We start from the raw sequence: 18,568 nt of genomic DNA on the forward strand, positions 1-18,568 counted from the left end.
CCATTTTCCAGAGTGGCTGTACCATTTTACATTTCTGTCAGCAATGTGTGAATGATTCAGTTTCTTTGCATTCTTGCCAGCATTTGGTGATGTTATTTTTTATTTTAGCCATTTATCAGATCTTGTAAATGTTTTGTTAGATTTATACCTAAGTATTTAATTATCTTTGGAGCAATTGTAAATGGTAATGTGTTTTTAATTTCAGTTTCCACATGTTCATTGGTAGTATATAGAAATGAAATTTATTTTTGAGTGTTAAACCTGTCTTATGACCTTTCTGCACTCACTTTGTAGTTCTGTGAGTTTTTGGTTAAAATTCTTGGGATTTTCTGTGTAGATAGCACATGTTGTCTACAAACAGAAGTAGTTGTACTTCTTTTCTGATCTGTATACTTTTTTTTTTTTTGTCTTATTGCACTGGCTAGAACTTTCAGTACTATGTTAAAAAAGAGTGGTTCCAGTAACATCCTAGCCTTGTCCCTGATCTTACAGGGAAAGCCTTCAGTCTTTCACCTTTCAATATGATGCCAACTGTAAGATTTTTATAGAAGTTCCCCTCTATTCCTGTACTGAGAGATTTTTCTTGAAAACATTGAATGGCTTAATTTTGTTGAATGCTTTTTCTGCATCAATTGCTACAATCTTAAATTTTTTCTGTTTCCACTGGTCAATATGGTAGATTAAATGGATTCATCTTTGAATATTGAACCAGCCTAGCTTACCTAGAATAAATCCCACTTGGTCATGGAATATTTATATTATATATATATTATATATAATATATACATGGATTGTTTTTTGTTTTTTACTCACCCTGATATTTACTCTGACAAATGTAGGATCCAGAATGGTGCCTTTTTATAAATGAGCAAACCATATGCCGTAACTGCAATTCTTGGCCTACGTGTACTTTTGCCTCAGGCCAGGTTCCCAGCTGCTACCGTGTTACCTAAAGGCCACATATGTTTCCTTAGGACAGAGTTTCTCAGCCTTGATATTATGTTCATTTTGGGCTGGATCATTCTTTGCTGTGGGGACTGTCTTGTGCACTGTAGGGTGATTAGCAGCATCCCTAGTCTACACACTAGATGCCACTTTCACCCTGCCAGTTATGACAACCCAAAGTGTCTCTAGACATTGTCAAAGGTCCGTGTGTGTGTGTGTGTGTGTGTGTGTGTGTGTGTGTGTGTGTGGGGGCAGGGGTATGTTTGGAAATCACCACCCTCTCCATCAAGAACCACTGCCTTAGTACACTTAGCCCCTAACTACCCCAAGCTGGGGGGATGTCTTTTTGTCTTGGCTATGGAACAAAGGTGTGTGGTCATGGATACTACGAAAAGATCTGCCTCTTTAATAGCAGTGATAAAATATCTAACATCTTCTAAACATTTACTGTGCCAGCCGTGCTAAGCACTTTACCTATATTATTTTCTTCAGTGCTCAGATCCAGTGAAGGAAGGTGCTGGTAATATCCCCACTTTTCAGACTGAGGCATAAAAGGTTAAATGACTTGCCCAAGATAACACATTTTCTATTATTATTATTTTTTTTTTTTTTGGCCACACCACACGGCACGCGGGATCTCAGTTCCCTGTCCAGGGATTGAACCCATGCTCCCTGCAGTGGAAGTGCGGAGTCCTAACCACTGAACCTCCAGGGAAGTCCCCAAGATCACACATTTTCTAAATGGTGGACCTAGGTCTGTCTGACTCCAGACCTCATGTTTTTGCCTGTTGGATTCACTTCCCGGCTACCTGATTCTGTCACTCCTCCCGTCACATCCCTGGGTGGACACAGTATATCTCCAGGCCCTGCTCTGGGCACCTAGCTCCTCCCACATTCCGACCCCAGGATGCTTTCCCCGCCCTGTGCTCCACAGTCCCTTTACTCCCACCCATCAGAACTACCCAGCACTGCTGAAATACTGAAAACCTTCAAGCCTTCCTTTTGGCTGTTTTCTTAGCCCAGCTGGCCCTTCTCCCTGTGCTCAATCTGAAGCTCAAATTTAAGACCCCGCTCCAGTGGCTGCTGCTCTCTAGAACCTTCCCTGGCCGCTTCTGTCAGAATTTATGGCTTCCTTCGCAGTGATGCTGTAACACTGCTTCTCTGGTTAACCTCCTCGCTATTGATGCTAGAGAGACGTGACTACTTGGCCACTTCCCCAGATCATGAGTTGATTGTGGTGTTGATCGGATCAGGCTGAGTGCCAGTCTGTGGGGCTAATCGTGTATCTGGAATTAGCTGGTTACTAAATTCAGTGTCGTCTCCTTCAGGAGAGAATGGTGTCCCGGCCTGTGAGGAGTTGACATCACCCTATTTACTTTGAGTTTCCTATCGATCTAACCAAGCACTTTCCTTGGTCGGACCTTGTAGGTCTGTTGAGGAATCATGAGAAAATTCTAAAGGCTTGTCATTCCCCAGCCCTGTCCTTGAGAATGATCCTGCTCTTCTTTCGGTGCCACAGCCTGTGCCTCTCCTCAAGGTGGAGCTGGCAGAGTCACCGAGAACTCCCAAAGCCTGTCCTCAGATGCTGCAGCGTGGGCTGTTGTTCTGCACCCGGGCCCGGTGTCTTCGCAGGCAGGCGTTTCACCCATTCATGGTGTGGCACCAGGAGGATGGGGCAGCTGTTCTCTATGGAACCATCGTGGGCCCTGGGCAAGTCACTCCATATCTCAAAACTTTACACACTGTATGTTTTTTCCCCCCTCTATCTCATAGAATCTCCATAATCTTCAGTCCACCTGAGAGTGGTTTGGCTCTGTCTGCCCTTCTTCTACCCCCAGATACTCACTTTTTGCGGCTCTCCCCCCAAGACCTGATGTGTGTCCCTTCAGAGCACTGCTCTGATTCCTGGAAGATGTATCTACCTTCTCCATAAGGCCTTGAGAAACTCCGTGTGATGGCGCAGCAGTGCAGGCTGTCCATCCGAGGAGCTGTCTCACAGTTCCCTTGCCATTGGTCCTGGTGGATTACAGGTGCCCCTGGTGGATTACGGCTGCCCTTCCTGGTGGGACATGGTTGTGAGTCCTCGCCGCCCCCCCAGCCCCACCCCCTTCCTAGCTGCCCTCCTCTAGCAATGCCCAAGGTTACCGTGTCGCTCTTAAGGCCCAGCCTCAGAACTGGATGCAGGAGGATTACAAGGGTGGTCTGGAGTTGAGCCCTGGGGTTGAGCAGACATTCCAGCTGTTAACACCACTTAGAATTATAGTGACGTTCTTAGCCTCTGAACTCAGTTGGATCCTTGGACTAGTTTCTGCTGTTTTCAGTCTTCATATATCCTGTATTTATAATTGGTTTCATGAACCCAAATGTAAGGCATAGTTCTGGAGTCCGGCAGCCCTGGATTGAATCCTGACCCTGTCACTCATGAACTGGGTGACTTCACTTTGAGTCACTACTGTAAGTTACAAGCCACTTAATTTCTGGATGCCCCCTGTTCCTTCATCTGTAAAACAGAGATGACAGTACTTACATGATGGGTTTTTGGTGAGGATTAAATGAGATAAGACATGCCAAGTGCTTGCACAGCACCTGTCATATAGCAAGTGCCAGTAGTGGTGGTGAGAGTGATTATGGTGAACTGTGTTTTCACCTGGGTCAAGTCAGGAGGCCTAGGTCTGGGTCTCTTCCTTTCTCTGCCACTGTCACGCTGTGTCAGACTCAGGACATCCAGTGCCTTGAGATGCTAGGATTTCCCTGAAAACCTTCTCTTCTGCAGCTCTGCTTCTTGGTCCCAGAGAGCCCTCTAGTGGCTGATCCATGAAGGTGCAGGCTCAGGAGGACAAAGGGAAGGAGGGGACAGGTGGGGACAGAGGTGGGCTGGGTGGAGAGAGGCTCCCCATCCAGGAGAAGAGCATGTGGTATTTTAGGGAGATGCCAAGGCATCTTGGCATACCTGAATGTGGTCTCACTGCTGTGAAGTTCTACCTGTGGAACTTCACACAAACCCCTTCTCCTCTGCAGGCCTCAGGGTGAAGAACATTGAGAACAAAGATGGACTAGATCCGTGTTTCCCAGAGATGATTTAGAGGGCCTTAGACAGTCATTTTGAAAACCAGCATGTTTATGTATTTTCATGTGCGCTACAAAAAATAGGGATTTTCAGATCTCTTCTTTTATGGATATTATCCTTTTAAGGTGAATAAAAACATTTTTAAAAATCTAAATAAATCTAAATAAAAATCTAAGTAAATAATAGGACAGGTGTTATTCTATCAGGACAAAAATCAAAAAAGTGGTAAGCAAAGCAACAGAAATTTGGGCGACACTGGACTAGATTATTTGTGATTTCCCACACAGTTCTGATAAGTTAATCCTATTTGTATACTACCCAGTATTTTTCCCTAGCATAATGGTCGCCAGTTATTGTTTATGCTGCTATAAGCTCTTTGAACTTATCCCTGAGATTAGGGATATTATTTACTCTTCATTTTACTGAACAGTGAGAGGCCCGGTCATACCTGCCTGAGACCACGTTAGTGTGTGGCACAGAAGGTTTGGAACTGAGCCCATCAGAGCCCAGAGCCACGGTCATTTTTAAAAATCTAAATACACTAAAAAAAATTAAGTAAATAATAGGACAGGTGTTATTCTATCAGGACAAAAATCAAAAAAGTGGTAAGCAAAGCAACAGAAATTTGGGCGACACTGGACTAGATTATTTGTGATTTCCCACACAGTTCTGATAAGTTAATCCTATTTGTATACTACCCAGTATTTTTCCCTAGCATAATGGTCGCCAGTTATTGTTTATGCTGCTATAAGCTCTTTGAACTTATCCCTGAGATTAGGGATATTATTTACTCTTCATTTTACTGAACAGTGAGAGGCCCGGTCATACCTGCCTGAGACCACGTTAGTGTGTGGCACAGAAGGTTTGGAACTGAGCCCATCAGAGCCCAGAGCCACGGTCTGCTGTGGTGCCTCCCATGGACGTGCCTTCTCTGCCCACCTGCGCTGGGAGCCTGTCGGCAGGGACTGGACTGTCCAGTCTTGGTGTCGTACCCTCAAGGCCCGCACGGACCAGGTTGCCTGGTGACACTCATGTCCAGCTGGGCTCCGGGGCGAGCTGTGGAGCAGCGCCACAGGCTGACTCTGGGCATCAGGAGGCTGGCTTCCCAAGACCTGCGATATTGTCCCGTCTCCCTGACCAGTGCGATGTGCTGCCAAGGGTGCTGGCCGGGGCGGGGGGCGGTCAGCAGTCCTGAAATCTTGTCCAGGGCCTTTCATTCACCTGCTGCTTAGCAGACTTGTCCACTAACTATGCACAGTTGTATCAGAACTAGAGGCCTTTTATCCAAATAGTGTCCTGGGCCCTTCTGCCAGAGGTTCTGATTTTGTATGTGTGGGCCTCAGAGATCTGTATTTTAGCCATTTTGCAAAGTTTGAGAATCATGGTGCTTAATGACCTCTGGGGTCCTTTCCAGCCCCCAAATCCCACGAACCTCAGCTTGGAAGGGCCTGTAGACCTTTGTGACCTTCCCCTGACCAAACAGCCTAAGTGACACGGAACATAACAGTAAAAAAGATATTTTATTGTTAAAAAAAAAAACAACAAACACAAATGATCAGTGAAACCAGGCATCCCATCACTCACGCACACAGTCGCCCGCACAGCCATGAACCATGCACACAAACACCCTGTCACCCACACAGCTCCCTCTTGCTGGAGGCAGCAGCCCTGTGGGTAACAGTGGCTTCCTTTAGACTTTTGTCTCCAGAAGCAACACACATGAAAAGGCAGTGGACCGGAGACAGGGATTGGCAGGCGAGGGAGTGGCAAGGCCACCAGAAGTCTCTGGTCCCGACCACTCCTGGCTACATATATTCTTCACATGTGTACACACGTACTATACATGAGCGCCCACATGTGCAGACACGTGCCCACAATGACCCTCCATGCATAGGGTTGAGTCGCTGCAGGTAACACTTGGATTGGCAGGCCTCTGAAACAGAGAGGCAGGAAAGGACACTCCTGATGTCCGGCTCCCTGCTTCCACCCTTCCCTGCATAGGAGTTCTGACTTCCTTGTGTCTAGGGAAGAAAAATCCCTTTGGGGCAACTCATCCAGACAGCAAGGTTGAAAAGTGCCTAAGAATTTTTTTAAAAATGAAGAATGATGTCCTTCTTGCCTTTGGCCCAAAGTGCTTGCGAAACTTGGGCTGACGAACCCAGAGTTCCATGAGGTCTGAATTCTTTAACAAAGACGATTCAAGGGCTGCACAGATGCTGGCAGGCCCTGGCTGGTAGAAAGTCAGGCTTTAAGTCAGACTTAAAGAGGAGGCTCAAGGTGCTTGGAATTAGATTAGAGGAGTGGGACCTCCGGGAGACTGAGGCCAAGTGATGCTCCTCGGGAACCCTTGTCGCCATAGTTCACCACCTTATGCCCGATGCCTAGCTGGGTGCCTGACATGGAGCAGACTCTGCAGCGAGGCAGACAGGGCGCACAAGTGACATGTGGTAGCTGCTCCCTGCTGCTCACCTCTCAGCCCCTAGGAGGACACCCTGTTGCTCTGCAGGGTCGGTGACCTTGGACCTTGTCTCTCAGCAGGTGTGGTGCTTGCCTGTGAGGCATGTGGTGCTTGCCTGCAGAGTGCAGCAACGGGCAGGTCCAAGAATGTGCCCGACAGGTCCGTTCAGGCCCTGACTCCCTGGGGACTGTCAGGGAGGTGCACACTGCCTCTTACCCATCCCAGGAGTCAGTTTTTCCTGGGTTTCCAGGGTAACGGCTCTGTGCACACCCTTTCTGCTGGGGGCCCTAGTGCTGTTTCTGGAGCTCTACCCTCAGCTTCCCTCCAACCTCAGGGACTAGCTGGGGGTCTGGAAGAACACATTTCAAGATGGGGCAGCCCGGACTGGGTATGGGGGCTTCCCCCCACTTTCCCAACCACGTTCAACTCGCTCCCTGCCAGACAGGGAGAGGCGCCAAGTCCTCGGCCTCCCCCCTTGCCTCCGTCTGAGGGCAGCTAGAACATGACCTCTTCACAGCTCCCATAATCACTCTCCACCATGTCAGAGCCCTCATAGTTGGGGGGGGCCTGGGGCTGGCCCCGGCCGGTGGGATGCCCGCCCCCTACCTCGCAGTCGGCGTAAGAGGGCCCGGCCCGGCTGAGGCGCATGCTCACCCCCTTGTAGCCCCCTTCTTCCAGGCAGGGCCCTGGCCCTCCTGCTCCCTGCTGGAACTGCGAGTGGTAGTAGCTGATAGCTGTGTACTCGTTGAGACAGGGGGCCAGCAGGTGCTCCCGGGGACTGGGGGGCCGTCGGGGGATCAGATCTTCCAGGTTCTGGTTGCTGTAACGGGGTGGGAGGGGTGCTCTCTTGTTTTCCATCTCCAGTGGGAAGGGGAAGCCCCCGTAGAGGCCAGTGGGGTCCGGCATCACAGCTGGGTTCCGGTGGCAGCGAGGCGATGGCGGCAGAGGGCCGGGGGTCCCTTCGGAGTGGGGGTATTCCCAGCGTTCCTTCCTGGAGTAGGTTGGGGGCCAGACTGTGGCTCCACCTGGGTACACTGAAAGGGAACAGCAAGATAGGGTGAGCTGAGTTTCCCTGGTGAAAGTTCCAGCTGGACTTAGAGCTGCTCTACATGACTTAACATGTGGTACAGATGGGCCGAGGAGTCGGTGGGTATGTGGCCCGTCTGTCTGTGTTGTCTCTGGCAGCTTAGATTAATATCTAGAACCCAATGGGGCCAAGTTCAAAGCCAGAGGTTTAACTCAAAGCCAGCCCATTTTGTAAATATGTGCCACTGATCCAAGCGTCAGTGAATAAGGGAAGAATCTGAATGGCTCCACGCATCCCACCCCCATGCCTGGAGACAGCAGCTCTATCCCAAGTCCTACTGGTGAGTTTTGTCTCCTTAATTGAAGGAAACAAACACATATTTTGGACTAGGAGGTGTGATGGCATCTATCACAGAGGGTGATTAAGTGAGATGTGGCTTGGAAGGTTGGAGATCAGGAATCCTTGGTCCTACCTCTGTCCCTGCTACTGAATAGTCTATTACCCTGTTCCATCAACCCCAGAGGCTAAAGGCCTGTGGCTGTACTGACCCATCTCCTCGCCTGACCAGGTCCTCTTAATGATGGCCTCATTGTCAGAGTGGGAAGAGACCACCACTGGCGGGAGTCTGGGAGGCACGCTGCAGACCATTGGCCGTTGCTTAGAGCTGGGTCCAAAAGTGACGAGTTCATTTGGACCTGAGGTCTTGCTGGGCTCCACTTGGTTCAGGTTGTTGCAGGCGCTTGTGCTCAGGGGGTTGAGCTCAATGGCAGGTGTGGTTTGGGTGTCAACACCAACACTCCTGGCCAGGAGGTCTGGGTCCTCCATGGCCACGGGCTTGTGGGACTTGCAGCGGCGGCAGTAGAAGAGAAGCCCAGCAGAGATTATGACGATGACCAGTAGGACCACTATGACGATCAGAATCTCCTGCTGTCCCCAGTCCCCCCTTTTGATCTCAGGGGTGACAAGACAGTGTCCTTCTGAGCAGCCCCTTGATTCCATTTCACACCTGCGGACACAGAGAAGTAGTCAGGGGACTGAGTCACTATACTGCCCTTTCCATGTTCCCTCTTAAAAGATGTATGGGATAAAAACCCCTGCACTCAAGCCTGCCTTTCCAATTTCCCACCAAAAAAAAAAAAAAAAAAGTAATTATCACACACAGCAACACATCAACTTCAGTTTCACATCCTCCGCTACCAGTGAGGCATGAGACTCAGCAATACCCTTGTTCATGACCATTTGAATCTAGGCTCTGGGCAAGTCCATTTTGTTCCACCCGTGAGATCTAGGCATTGGATACACTGCCTACCACTCAGGTCAAATTTCCAGTCATATACTGCGGTAGAGGCAGCCAGCAACCTAGCTGTCCTTTGGGTCAGGGTCCCAGATACAAGTCAGCAGTCACCCAGCAATGGCAACCAGGCGCCAGAGTTTCCTCTGTCCCTCACCAGGAGGTTGCAGGAACCCAGCACGGCTCCACACAGACCTTACACGGGACAACTTTCTCAGAGGGAGCGCCTAGAACCGTATGACCTCTCAGGCCACCTTCAGCTTGGCTTTCATTGGTGTGAGGCTCCTAGGAGACTTCTGCTCACTCACTTGCCACTCACCTCCTGCTGTGCGGCCCAGTTCCTAACAGGCCTCGGACCGGTCCTTGGCCGAGTGTTGGGGACCCCTGCCCTAACACATCTACTGGATGGAGAGAATCCCCTGCTGCAGAGCGAGGCATACAGTGGGGCTGGAAATGCCAGGTGCTGAGAGAAAGGCCTTGGATCTTAAACACACGGGGGAGCCTTGGACAAGCCCTTTCCTTCTCTGGGCCTCAGTTTCCTCATCTGTAAATTGGATGTATGGACTATATCATTGGATCTCTTATGCACCCACTGACAGCAAGGGGATACCTTGGGAGCTTGTTATAAATAGAATCCTTGGCCTCCTTCCTTGGAGATTCCAGTTTAGTTGGTCCAGGAATCTGTATTTTTCACAAGTCTCCCTCATGAGTTTTAAAGGTTTCCAAGTTGGGGAGCCATAAAACCAGAGAACTGCCAAAGCCTCTTTACATCTAGGATTCTAGGGATGATTCTCCTTCCCTTACAACCCCCCAGGACAGCATAATACAAGGCACAGGTAGCTAGTGGTGGGGTTTGAGACCCACAGCAGTGCCTGTATCAAGTGGAATCATTACCCCCAGGCCGCTTTCTGGAAAGTCACGGTCCAGAGCAAGAGAATAAGAACTTTAGCTACTTTCAGACTTCAGCAAAGATCAGAACTGCCCGAAGATCTGGTAGGAAGTGCAGATTCCTTGGCCCCAGCCTAGTGAGTCCAATTCAGTAGGTTCAGAATAGGGCTTGGGAAATCTGTCTTTTTAACGAGCACCTCCCCTCCCAGGGTGTTCTGGTGCAGGTGGTGGGAGGGAGAAGGCTTGACACGTGGAAAAGGCCAAGAAGCCAGGTAACCAGAGCACTCAGCCCCTGGCTGCCCATTGGCCTCTCTAGGGGTCAGAGTGCAGAGGTCATCCCCCAGTGATGCCACACTCAGAGAGAGGAACCAATGTCAGGGGACCTCTCCTGTGCTTACCTGTCTCCCATGTAGGGGTGAGGGCAGATACAGGGGGCTCCTTCGGGGGAAGAGATGCAAGTTCCACCTTCCAGGCAGGGCATCGAAGTGCAGTTCTCCTTCCTTTGTTCACAGTGCCTCCCGGAGAACTGTGAGGGGCACGTGCAGACATAGCCTGGGGAGAAGGGCAGGGCCATGAGAGAGCACTCTGGTCCAGTAGCCCCAGGGGACAGGTCCTCCAGGATGGAGGGGGACCTCGTGTGTTTGCAGATCCCAGTGTTCACACTTAGTTATTGAGTGCCTCTCTCTGCCACATGCACCGTGGTAGGCACTGGTGCCCTGCTGGACAAGAAGATTGGATCCCTGCCCTCAAACAGCTCACAGACTACAGAGAATAGGCATCTAAAGGATAATAATGGGTATCATCATCCTAGACAACACTATTTATTGTAATCGTTGTTCTAAGAATCTTCATGTATTAGCTCATTTGATCCTCCTGACAGCCCTGAGTTTGGTTACTGTTATTGGCCTCATCAGGGACAGGTACAAGTTGATGCCAGGTCAGGAAATGAGGCTCAGGGAATGCATGACATTTGCTCAAGGTCACCCAGCAAGCAAATGGCAATTTGGGGGTTCAAACTGAGACAGTTATAGATAATATCAGTATATTAGTAATTATCATAAAAATTAGTTTTTGTTGTTGTTGTTGTTGTTTTTTTCTTGCGTTACGTGGGCCTCCCACTGCCGTGGCCTCTCCCGCTGCAGAGCACAGGCTCCGGACGCACAGGCTCAGCGGCCATGGCTCACGGGCCCAGCCGCTCCGCGGCACGTGGGATCCCCCCGGACCGGGGCACGAATCCGCGTCCCCTGCATCGGCAGGCGGACCCCCAACCACTGCGCCACCAGGGAAGCCCCATAAAAATTAGCTTTATTGAAGGGAAGCGTTGGGGGATGGAGTTAGCCTAAACTAGGCACCAGGGGAGGTTTCCTGGAGGAGGTGATATTTTAGTTGAGACCTGAAGGTTGAGTAAAAATTAGCCAGGCAAAAAGATAAAGGGGCAAAGAGGAAAATGTTTCAGGCAGAGGAGAACGTGTGCAAAGGTTTGGAGGAGAGGGTGTGGCGTGTCACCAGGGTGGACCAACAGGTGGGAGGGCCAGGGCCTAGGATCCACAGGCAGGAATTAGGAATTGGGACTCCATCTGAACGGCAAGGGGAAGCCACTGCAAGATTCCAAGCAGGAAAGCGATGTGCTCATATTTACATTGTATAAAGATCTCTCTGGTGCCCTGCTGGAAGATGTTAGTGGAGGGAGAGAAGCAGGAGAGCAGGGAGGTGGCTGGTGCAGAAGAAGAGAAGAGAGGTGATGGGGGCTGGGCTCAGACCAGTGGTGGTGGGGATGCAGAAGTGATGGACTCCTTGGGTATCTTAGGTAAAAATGACAGTATTATTTGTCAGGCAAAGATTAGAAAACGGGAGAATGCCAAGTGTTGACAGAGATGTAGGTGCCTAGGAATCTCATGCACTTGCTGGTGGAAGTATACAGACTGCTGCGGCCGTGCTGGACAGCAGTCTGACCCGATTTAGTCAAAGTAACTATTTGCATACTCTGGGTATGTGAATTCCATCTCTGGGTGGTGCGTATGTATGTGTGTCTGTGTGGAAAGTTCTCACATAGGTTTGTAAGATGACGAGGGAGGATGTTCAGTGCAGCATTGTTGATGGAGGTGGGATGTCCATTGCTGGGAGAGTCCAGAGAGGAAAGGTAAGCTCATGCACACCTTGGAGTATTGAGCCGCAATTAAAAGCAATGAATAAGAATTACTCGTGGCAGCGTGGATGGAAAAGTGTAAAACATGATATACCAGTTATATAAGTTAGAAATTCAAGCTTGTGTAAAACAGTTCTTACATTTTGAAAGAACTCATTTTAAAACTTTAAATGTCTGCCTATGGGTTTGAGGAAGGGAGAAGGCAGTGGATTATAAAGGGCAATAAGAAGGAGAAACTGGGCTTCCCTGACGGCGCAGTGGTTAAGAGTCCGCCTGCCAATGCAGGGGACATGGGTTAGAATCCTGGTCCCGGAGGATCCCGCATGCTGCGGAGCAGCTAAGCCCATTCGCCACAATTACTGGAGCCTGCGTTCTAGAGCCCATGAGCCACAACTACTGAGGCCTGCACGCCTAGACCCTCTGCTCCGCAACAAGAGAAGCCACTGCAATGAGAAGCCCGCGCACCGCAACAAGGAGTAGCCCCCGCTTGTCGCAACTAGAGAAAGCCCGCACACAGCAACGAAGACCCAACGCAGCCAAAAATCAAATAAATAAATTTTTAAAAAAAGAGAGAGAGAGAGAAACTTAGCGCGCACCAATGATGACACTGAGATGTGTGACGACTTCAGCCTTCTACATCAGAGGTCCCCATTTGTACCCTTCCCCCATCCAAAAAAAAAAGGAGAAAGAAAGATAGTTCTTGTTGAGGGAAAAGAAGACTACTGGCCTCCCCTGGTGTAAACCTAGCAGATCCCAACTCGTTACTCACCAGACTGTAAGGGGAAGAGGGGGAGATTTCCACTGAGATCTGCACCCTGAGCATGCCTCTCGCTTAACAGCCCTGTGACCTTGGGTGAATTCCTTTACCTCTCTGGGTATCCCTTACATAGCCCAGTGGTTTCCTGAGCAGTAAAATGGAGCTTTAATGGCTCTCTTCTCCGCAGCACCCCCCACGGCTCCCTCCCTCATGGGACTGTGGTGGAGGAATCGGCTTGGTAAACTCTATGGTGATACACGATTGCTAGTTCAACCTGGCAGGGTCCTCTGCAGAGCCTCCTGGGATAAGCCTCAGGGTCAGCCCTAGCCTTACCTGCCCCGCGGGTCTCTGAGCACTTTCCACCGTTGAGACACGGGTTCTGGCTGCACTGGTCACTGTGGAGGCAACACTGGGTGAGGGCCCGCCTCTCCAGCATGCCCGCCACCTTCTTGCCATGGGCCAGCAGCTCCAGCGCCTCTCCGTTGATCATGACAGCATCCAGGCAGCCTTCGAAGCCCTGAGAGACATTTGGGAAAGAATGCAAGAGGACGAGGCCACCCAGAAAGAGGTCTCTTTCAGGCCTCAGACTCCAGCAGTTCTCTGGGAGCGCAAAGGAGGTGTTGGCTGCACTGTCAACCGACAGGTGAACGGAAGTATCTGTCTCTTCCACCAGAACGGAGTGCCACTCTTGGTCATTCACACGAGACAGGGAGGAAAGATTTCTGTAGAAGCCACCTGGGCAATGGTATTCCAGCTGGAGCACTCCATCGACCAGCTGTAAAGAAAATCCAAATGGCCATCAGCAAAGCCAAGAAGTACTTATAAAAATCCCTGCTCAGAAGCTGCCAGTGCAAAGAATGTTAGTTTATTTTCACAGGTAGGAGGGGTGGTGTTTGGTGATTTTCAAGGCTGTTTTAGACATTGTATTTGTAGAGTATAGAAACCCTCAAAGTGCTCTTCTATGGTCTCATTTGGCCCTTGCCGCTCTCCATGGGATGGCCTGGGCAGGGATGATATCTCCATTTCAGAGATGAGGAAACTGAGGCCCAGAGATGCCTTGATGATCAAGATCCTGTCTTTTGGATTCTTCTTCACAGGTCTCTCCAGTATTCTATACTCCTCAGCCTTCAGGGATACCAAAAACCTCCCCCTCATCCCCACTCCCTTATTCAACATTTCAGCAGTTCTTGAAGTGGGTCTCTAAGACGATTTCAGGGCATCTACAAGGTGAAACTATTTTCATAATAATCCAAGACATTATTTGCCTCTTCTACTCTGATTCTGTCACAAATATACAGTGGTGATTTCTAGACATGCGCTATCACAACAGATAAAGGCAGAAGTAGGTACAAGCCAGCTAGCTTCTATTAAGCCAGATGTAAGAGAAACTTGCAAAAATGTAAAACAATGCCACTCTTTTTTTAATTATGGAAAATGGAACAATTTTTCCTAAAAATATGGTATTTATGTTAACATGTAATGGGTTTCTTGTTATTTTAAAACTTCTCAGTTTTAATTTCTAATAATGAAAATGCCAATAGCTATTACCCACATAAACAAAACTTCCCTATGAGCCTCGATTATTTTTAAGAGTATAAGAAGTCCCAAAATCAAAAAGTCTGAGAATCACTGGGTTAGAACATTTTAGTTCCCCTCACCCTCAAGAAGTGGGACTACTTGTGGCCAAATAGTTTTCCTGTCACTCTGGGTTAGGTAGCGCTTTCTCTGGGTGAAATGTGAAGATCTAACCCAGTGTTTTCCAGAAGTTGGACATTTGTACACCATCTTCCTGATTTTTGCCTTGGTTGAATTCTACCTATACCTTTATTTCCTTAAAAAGAAAACAGTATTATTACAGCAAATAGAAAACCAATATAACATGCCATTAAGAAAAGACAATGACAAATATAAGTACAACTTATACAAAACATTGTCATTAAATCACTCCTTTCACTTACCTAGGACCACAGATCTGTTGATCCCTCCACTTTTCACTGTCTCTCCCCTCTGTAATGTCCTCATTCCTCTCCTTACCAATCTTAAATTCCAGAGCCAAATTCCTGTCCCTCTTTTACTTGGTAGAACTCACTTGGCAAATACACAAATCCGGTAAAATCCAACTCTCCCTCTATGTATAAGTATCATGGAGCTGAACATGGCTGGAGAAAAACACACAGCTTTTGCTTATTGGTCTCCCTTTAATTTCATGACCTTGCATCTCAAATGAGCCCTTCATGCTATCCAGTGATTGTACTATCTTGCTTAGTCCCCTCACTCTCTCAGATGACTATTTTCACAACTTCTGTCTCCTCAGACCCTTAACGCCTCTCTCCCCATCCTCACTCTCAGCAATCAGAAGGAATCTTCCAGGCACTCTCACCATCATATCTGTCCACGTTGTCCAAAGCCAATCTCTCCATTCATGCACTAGATCCCACCCCACCCCACCTTACCTCTTAAAGGACAAGATGCCACTGACTTTCCTTTCTCCTTCCTACATCTTTGTTCACTCTCTACTGGATCATCCCAGTCATCATACAAACATGCTGTTATTGTTCTAATCTTTAAAAAAAAAAAGTTTTCTTGAACCCACTTTTCCTGCCAGATAGCACTTTCTTTCTTTGCTTTCCCTTTGCAGCAAAATTCTACCCCCACCCACCATGACACTGAAACCACTGGTGTCAGGGAACTCAGCGTCCTTTGTGTTGCCAAATTCAATGATTGATATCACTTCCCATCTTACTTGACCTCTCAGCAGCATATTACGCAGCTGATCACTGCTTCCTTCTTGATACACATCCCTCATTTGGCTTTCCAGATACAATACTCTCTTGGTTTTTCTCCAACATCACTGGTTGTATCTTTTCATTCTCCTTTATTGGATCCTCCTCTTCCCCAACCTCTCAGTGTTGGAGTATCTCAGGGGTAAATCCTTAGTCTACTCTCTTTTCAGTCTACACTCTTTGGTGATCTCCCCAGTCTCATGGCTTTGAATACTATGTATATGTGGAAGAATCCCAGATCTTCATCTCCAGCCGAGACCTTTCTTGCTAGATTTTGTTTGTCCAGCTCCACTAGTAGGTCTAATAGGCATCTCAAGCTCATATGTCCAAAACGGAACTCCTGGTCATCCCCCTTTCCCAACCTACTCCACCTGTATCCTTGCCCGGGTCTGTTGGCAGCAACTCCCTTCCTTCAGGTTGCTCAGATCAACATCTTACTCCTTCCTTTCTCTCCCAGCCCTCATTCAGTTCATCAGGAAGTCCTGTTGACCTTATCTTCAAAATCTCTCCAGAATCTGAACTCTTTTTCCCAGTTCCACCGTCATTCCCCTGATCTAAACTGCCATCAGCTCTCACCAGAATTACTGCCTTTTGGCTGGGTCTTTCCACTTTCATCCTTGTTCCTCTAAAATCTATTCTCCACACAGTAGTCACGAGGACCCTTTTTGCATATGTCACACCATGTTAATTCTCTGCTCAAAACCTTCTAATGCCCCCCACTTTTCTCAGAATAAAACTCAAAGTCCTTAAATAGCCTATGAGACCTTTATAGATATGACCTCATCCTGTTACATCTCTGACCTCAACTCCTGCTACTACTGTCCCCTTGCTCACTTCACTCAAGCCATATTGATGTCTGAGCTGTTCCTTAAACATGCCAAGCAATCTCCTGCCAATGACTATACCCTCTACCTAGAATGCTGTTCCCCCAGAAGTCTACATGGCTAACTACCTCACCCCCTTCAAATTATTGTTCAATTTTCACCTCAATGAAGCCTTCCCTAACCACCTTATTTAAAATTGCTACTTTCCACAAAAGGGCAGAATGCAAGCATCATCTCCTCCACTCTAGTTTGGTAGACAACATAGCAGTTAGAGGCTCATCTTCATTGAGGGAGAAAAGCAGCTATAATACAGAATGTACCCCGCACCTTCAAGATGGTGGAGGAGTAAGACGTGGAGATCACCTTCCTCCCCACAAATACATCAGAACTACATCTACATGTAGAACAACTCCTACAGAATACCTACTGAACACTGGCAGAAGACCTCAGACTTCCCAAAAGCTTTGCTTTTGCCATTTGTCCTAGGGTTCTGTCTGTCCGTTTTTGTGTTTGTTTTTTTTTTTATAGTATAGTTTTTAGGGCTTGTTATCATTGGTGGATTTATTTTTTGGTTGGTTGTTCTCTTTCTTCCCTTTTTTACTTTTAAAATTTTTTATTTTTAATATTTTTTTATTTTAATAACTTTATTTTATTACTTTTTCTTTCTTTTTTTTTTGAATGTAGAAGCATTTAGGAGAATCCAGCTATATTTTATTAAGCCAGACATGAAAGAGATTTGCAAAGATGTAAAACAATGCCATTATTAGTAATTTTAAAAATACTGCTTTTTAAAAATTATGTTATTTATGTGAACATGAATTGGGCTTATTACTCATTTCTAGATGGATTAATAAACAGCTATTTTAAATGTGTCATGGTTTTAATTTCTAACAGGGTAAACGTCACTATTTATAACTCACGTTAACAAAAGCTCTTTGGGCTTCTTACTTTTTGGGGGGCTTCTTTCTTTCGTTCTTTTTCCTCCCTTTTCTTCTGAGCCATGTGGATGACAGGGTCTTGGTGCTCTGGCTGGGTGTCAGGCCTGAGCCTCTGAGGTGGGAGAGCTGAGTTCAGGACATTGGTCCACCAGAGACCTCCCAGGCCCACGTGATATCAAACGGCAGAATCTCTCCCAGACATCTCCATCTCAACACTAAGACCCAGCTGCACTCAACGACCAGCAATCTACAGTGCTGGACACCCTATGTCAAACAACTAGCAAGACAGGAACACAGCCCCACCCATTCACAGAGGGGCAGCCTAAAAATCATAATAAGGTCACAGACACCCCAAAACACACCACCGTACGTGGTCCTACCCACCAGAAAGACAAGATCCAGTCTCATCCACCAGAACACAGGCACCAGTCCCCTCCACCAGGAAGCCTACACAACCCACTGAACCAACCTTACCCACTGGGAGAAGACACCAAAAACAATGGGAACTACAAACCTGCAGCCTGAGAAAAGGAGACACCAAACACAGTAAGTTAAGGCAGAGACCTCTGGGACAACATTAAATGCACCAACATTCGAATTATAGGGGCCCCAGAAGAAGAAGAAAAAAAAAGGGGACTGAGAAAATATTTAAAGAGATTATAGTTGAAAACTTCCCTCATATGGGAAAGGAAATAGTCAATCAAGTCGAGGAAATGCGGAGAGTCCCATACAGGATAAATCCAAGGAGAAACACGCCAAGACACATGTTAATTAAACGATCCAAAATTAAATACAAAGAAAAAATATTAAAAGCAGCAAGGGAAAAACAACAAGTAACACACAAGGGAATCCCCAGAAGGTTAACAGCTGATCTTTCATCAGAAACTCTGCACGCCAGAAGGGAGTGGCAGGACATATTTAAAGTGATGAAAGGGAAAACCTACAACCAAGATTACTCTACCCAGCAAGGATCTCATTCAGATTCGACAGAGAAATTAAAACCTTTACAGACAAGCAAAAGTTAAGAGAATTCAGCACCACCAAACCAGCTTTACAACAAATGCTAAAGGAACTTCTTTAGGAAGGAAACACAAGAGAAGGAAAAGATCTACAATAAGAAACCCCAAACAATTAAGAAAATGGGAATAGGAACATACATATCAATAACTACCTTAAATGTAAATGGATTAAATGCTCCAACCAAAAGACATAGACTAGCTGAATGCGTACAAAACCAAGATCCATATATATGCTGTCTACAAGAGACCCACTTCAGACCTAGGGACACATACAGACTGAAAGTGAGGGGATGGAAAAAGATACTCCATGCAATTGGAAATCAAAAGACAGCTGGGGGCTTCCCTGGTGGCGCAGTGGTTGAGAGTCCACCTGCCAATGCGGGGGACATGGGTTTGTGCCCCGGTCTGGGAAGATCCCACATGCT

The 18,568-nt window shown here is 47.6% G+C and overlaps 1 protein-coding gene across 1 annotated transcript in view; it reads right to left on the minus strand.

The window, feature by feature from the left end:
• Positions 1-5,513: 5,513 nt before the first annotated feature.
• FAT2 (FAT atypical cadherin 2) overlaps positions 5,514-18,568 on the minus strand; it is an 87,413-nt gene continuing 74,358 nt past the window's right edge. The window contains exons 21-24 of the mRNA XM_024121770.3: positions 12,913-13,354; positions 10,075-10,228; positions 8,046-8,503; positions 5,514-7,504 (exon numbers count right to left, since the gene is read on the minus strand). Of these exons, the coding sequence (XP_023977538.1) occupies positions 6,966-7,504; positions 8,046-8,503; positions 10,075-10,228; positions 12,913-13,354 (1,593 nt within the window). The 3' untranslated portion in view covers positions 5,514-6,965. The remainder of the gene's footprint in view (positions 7,505-8,045; positions 8,504-10,074; positions 10,229-12,912; positions 13,355-18,568) is intronic.

Source organism: Physeter macrocephalus, chromosome 8 (assembly GCF_002837175.3).
Source record: "Physeter macrocephalus isolate SW-GA chromosome 8, ASM283717v5, whole genome shotgun sequence".
Lineage (NCBI taxonomy): Eukaryota > Metazoa > Chordata > Mammalia > Artiodactyla > Physeteridae > Physeter > Physeter macrocephalus.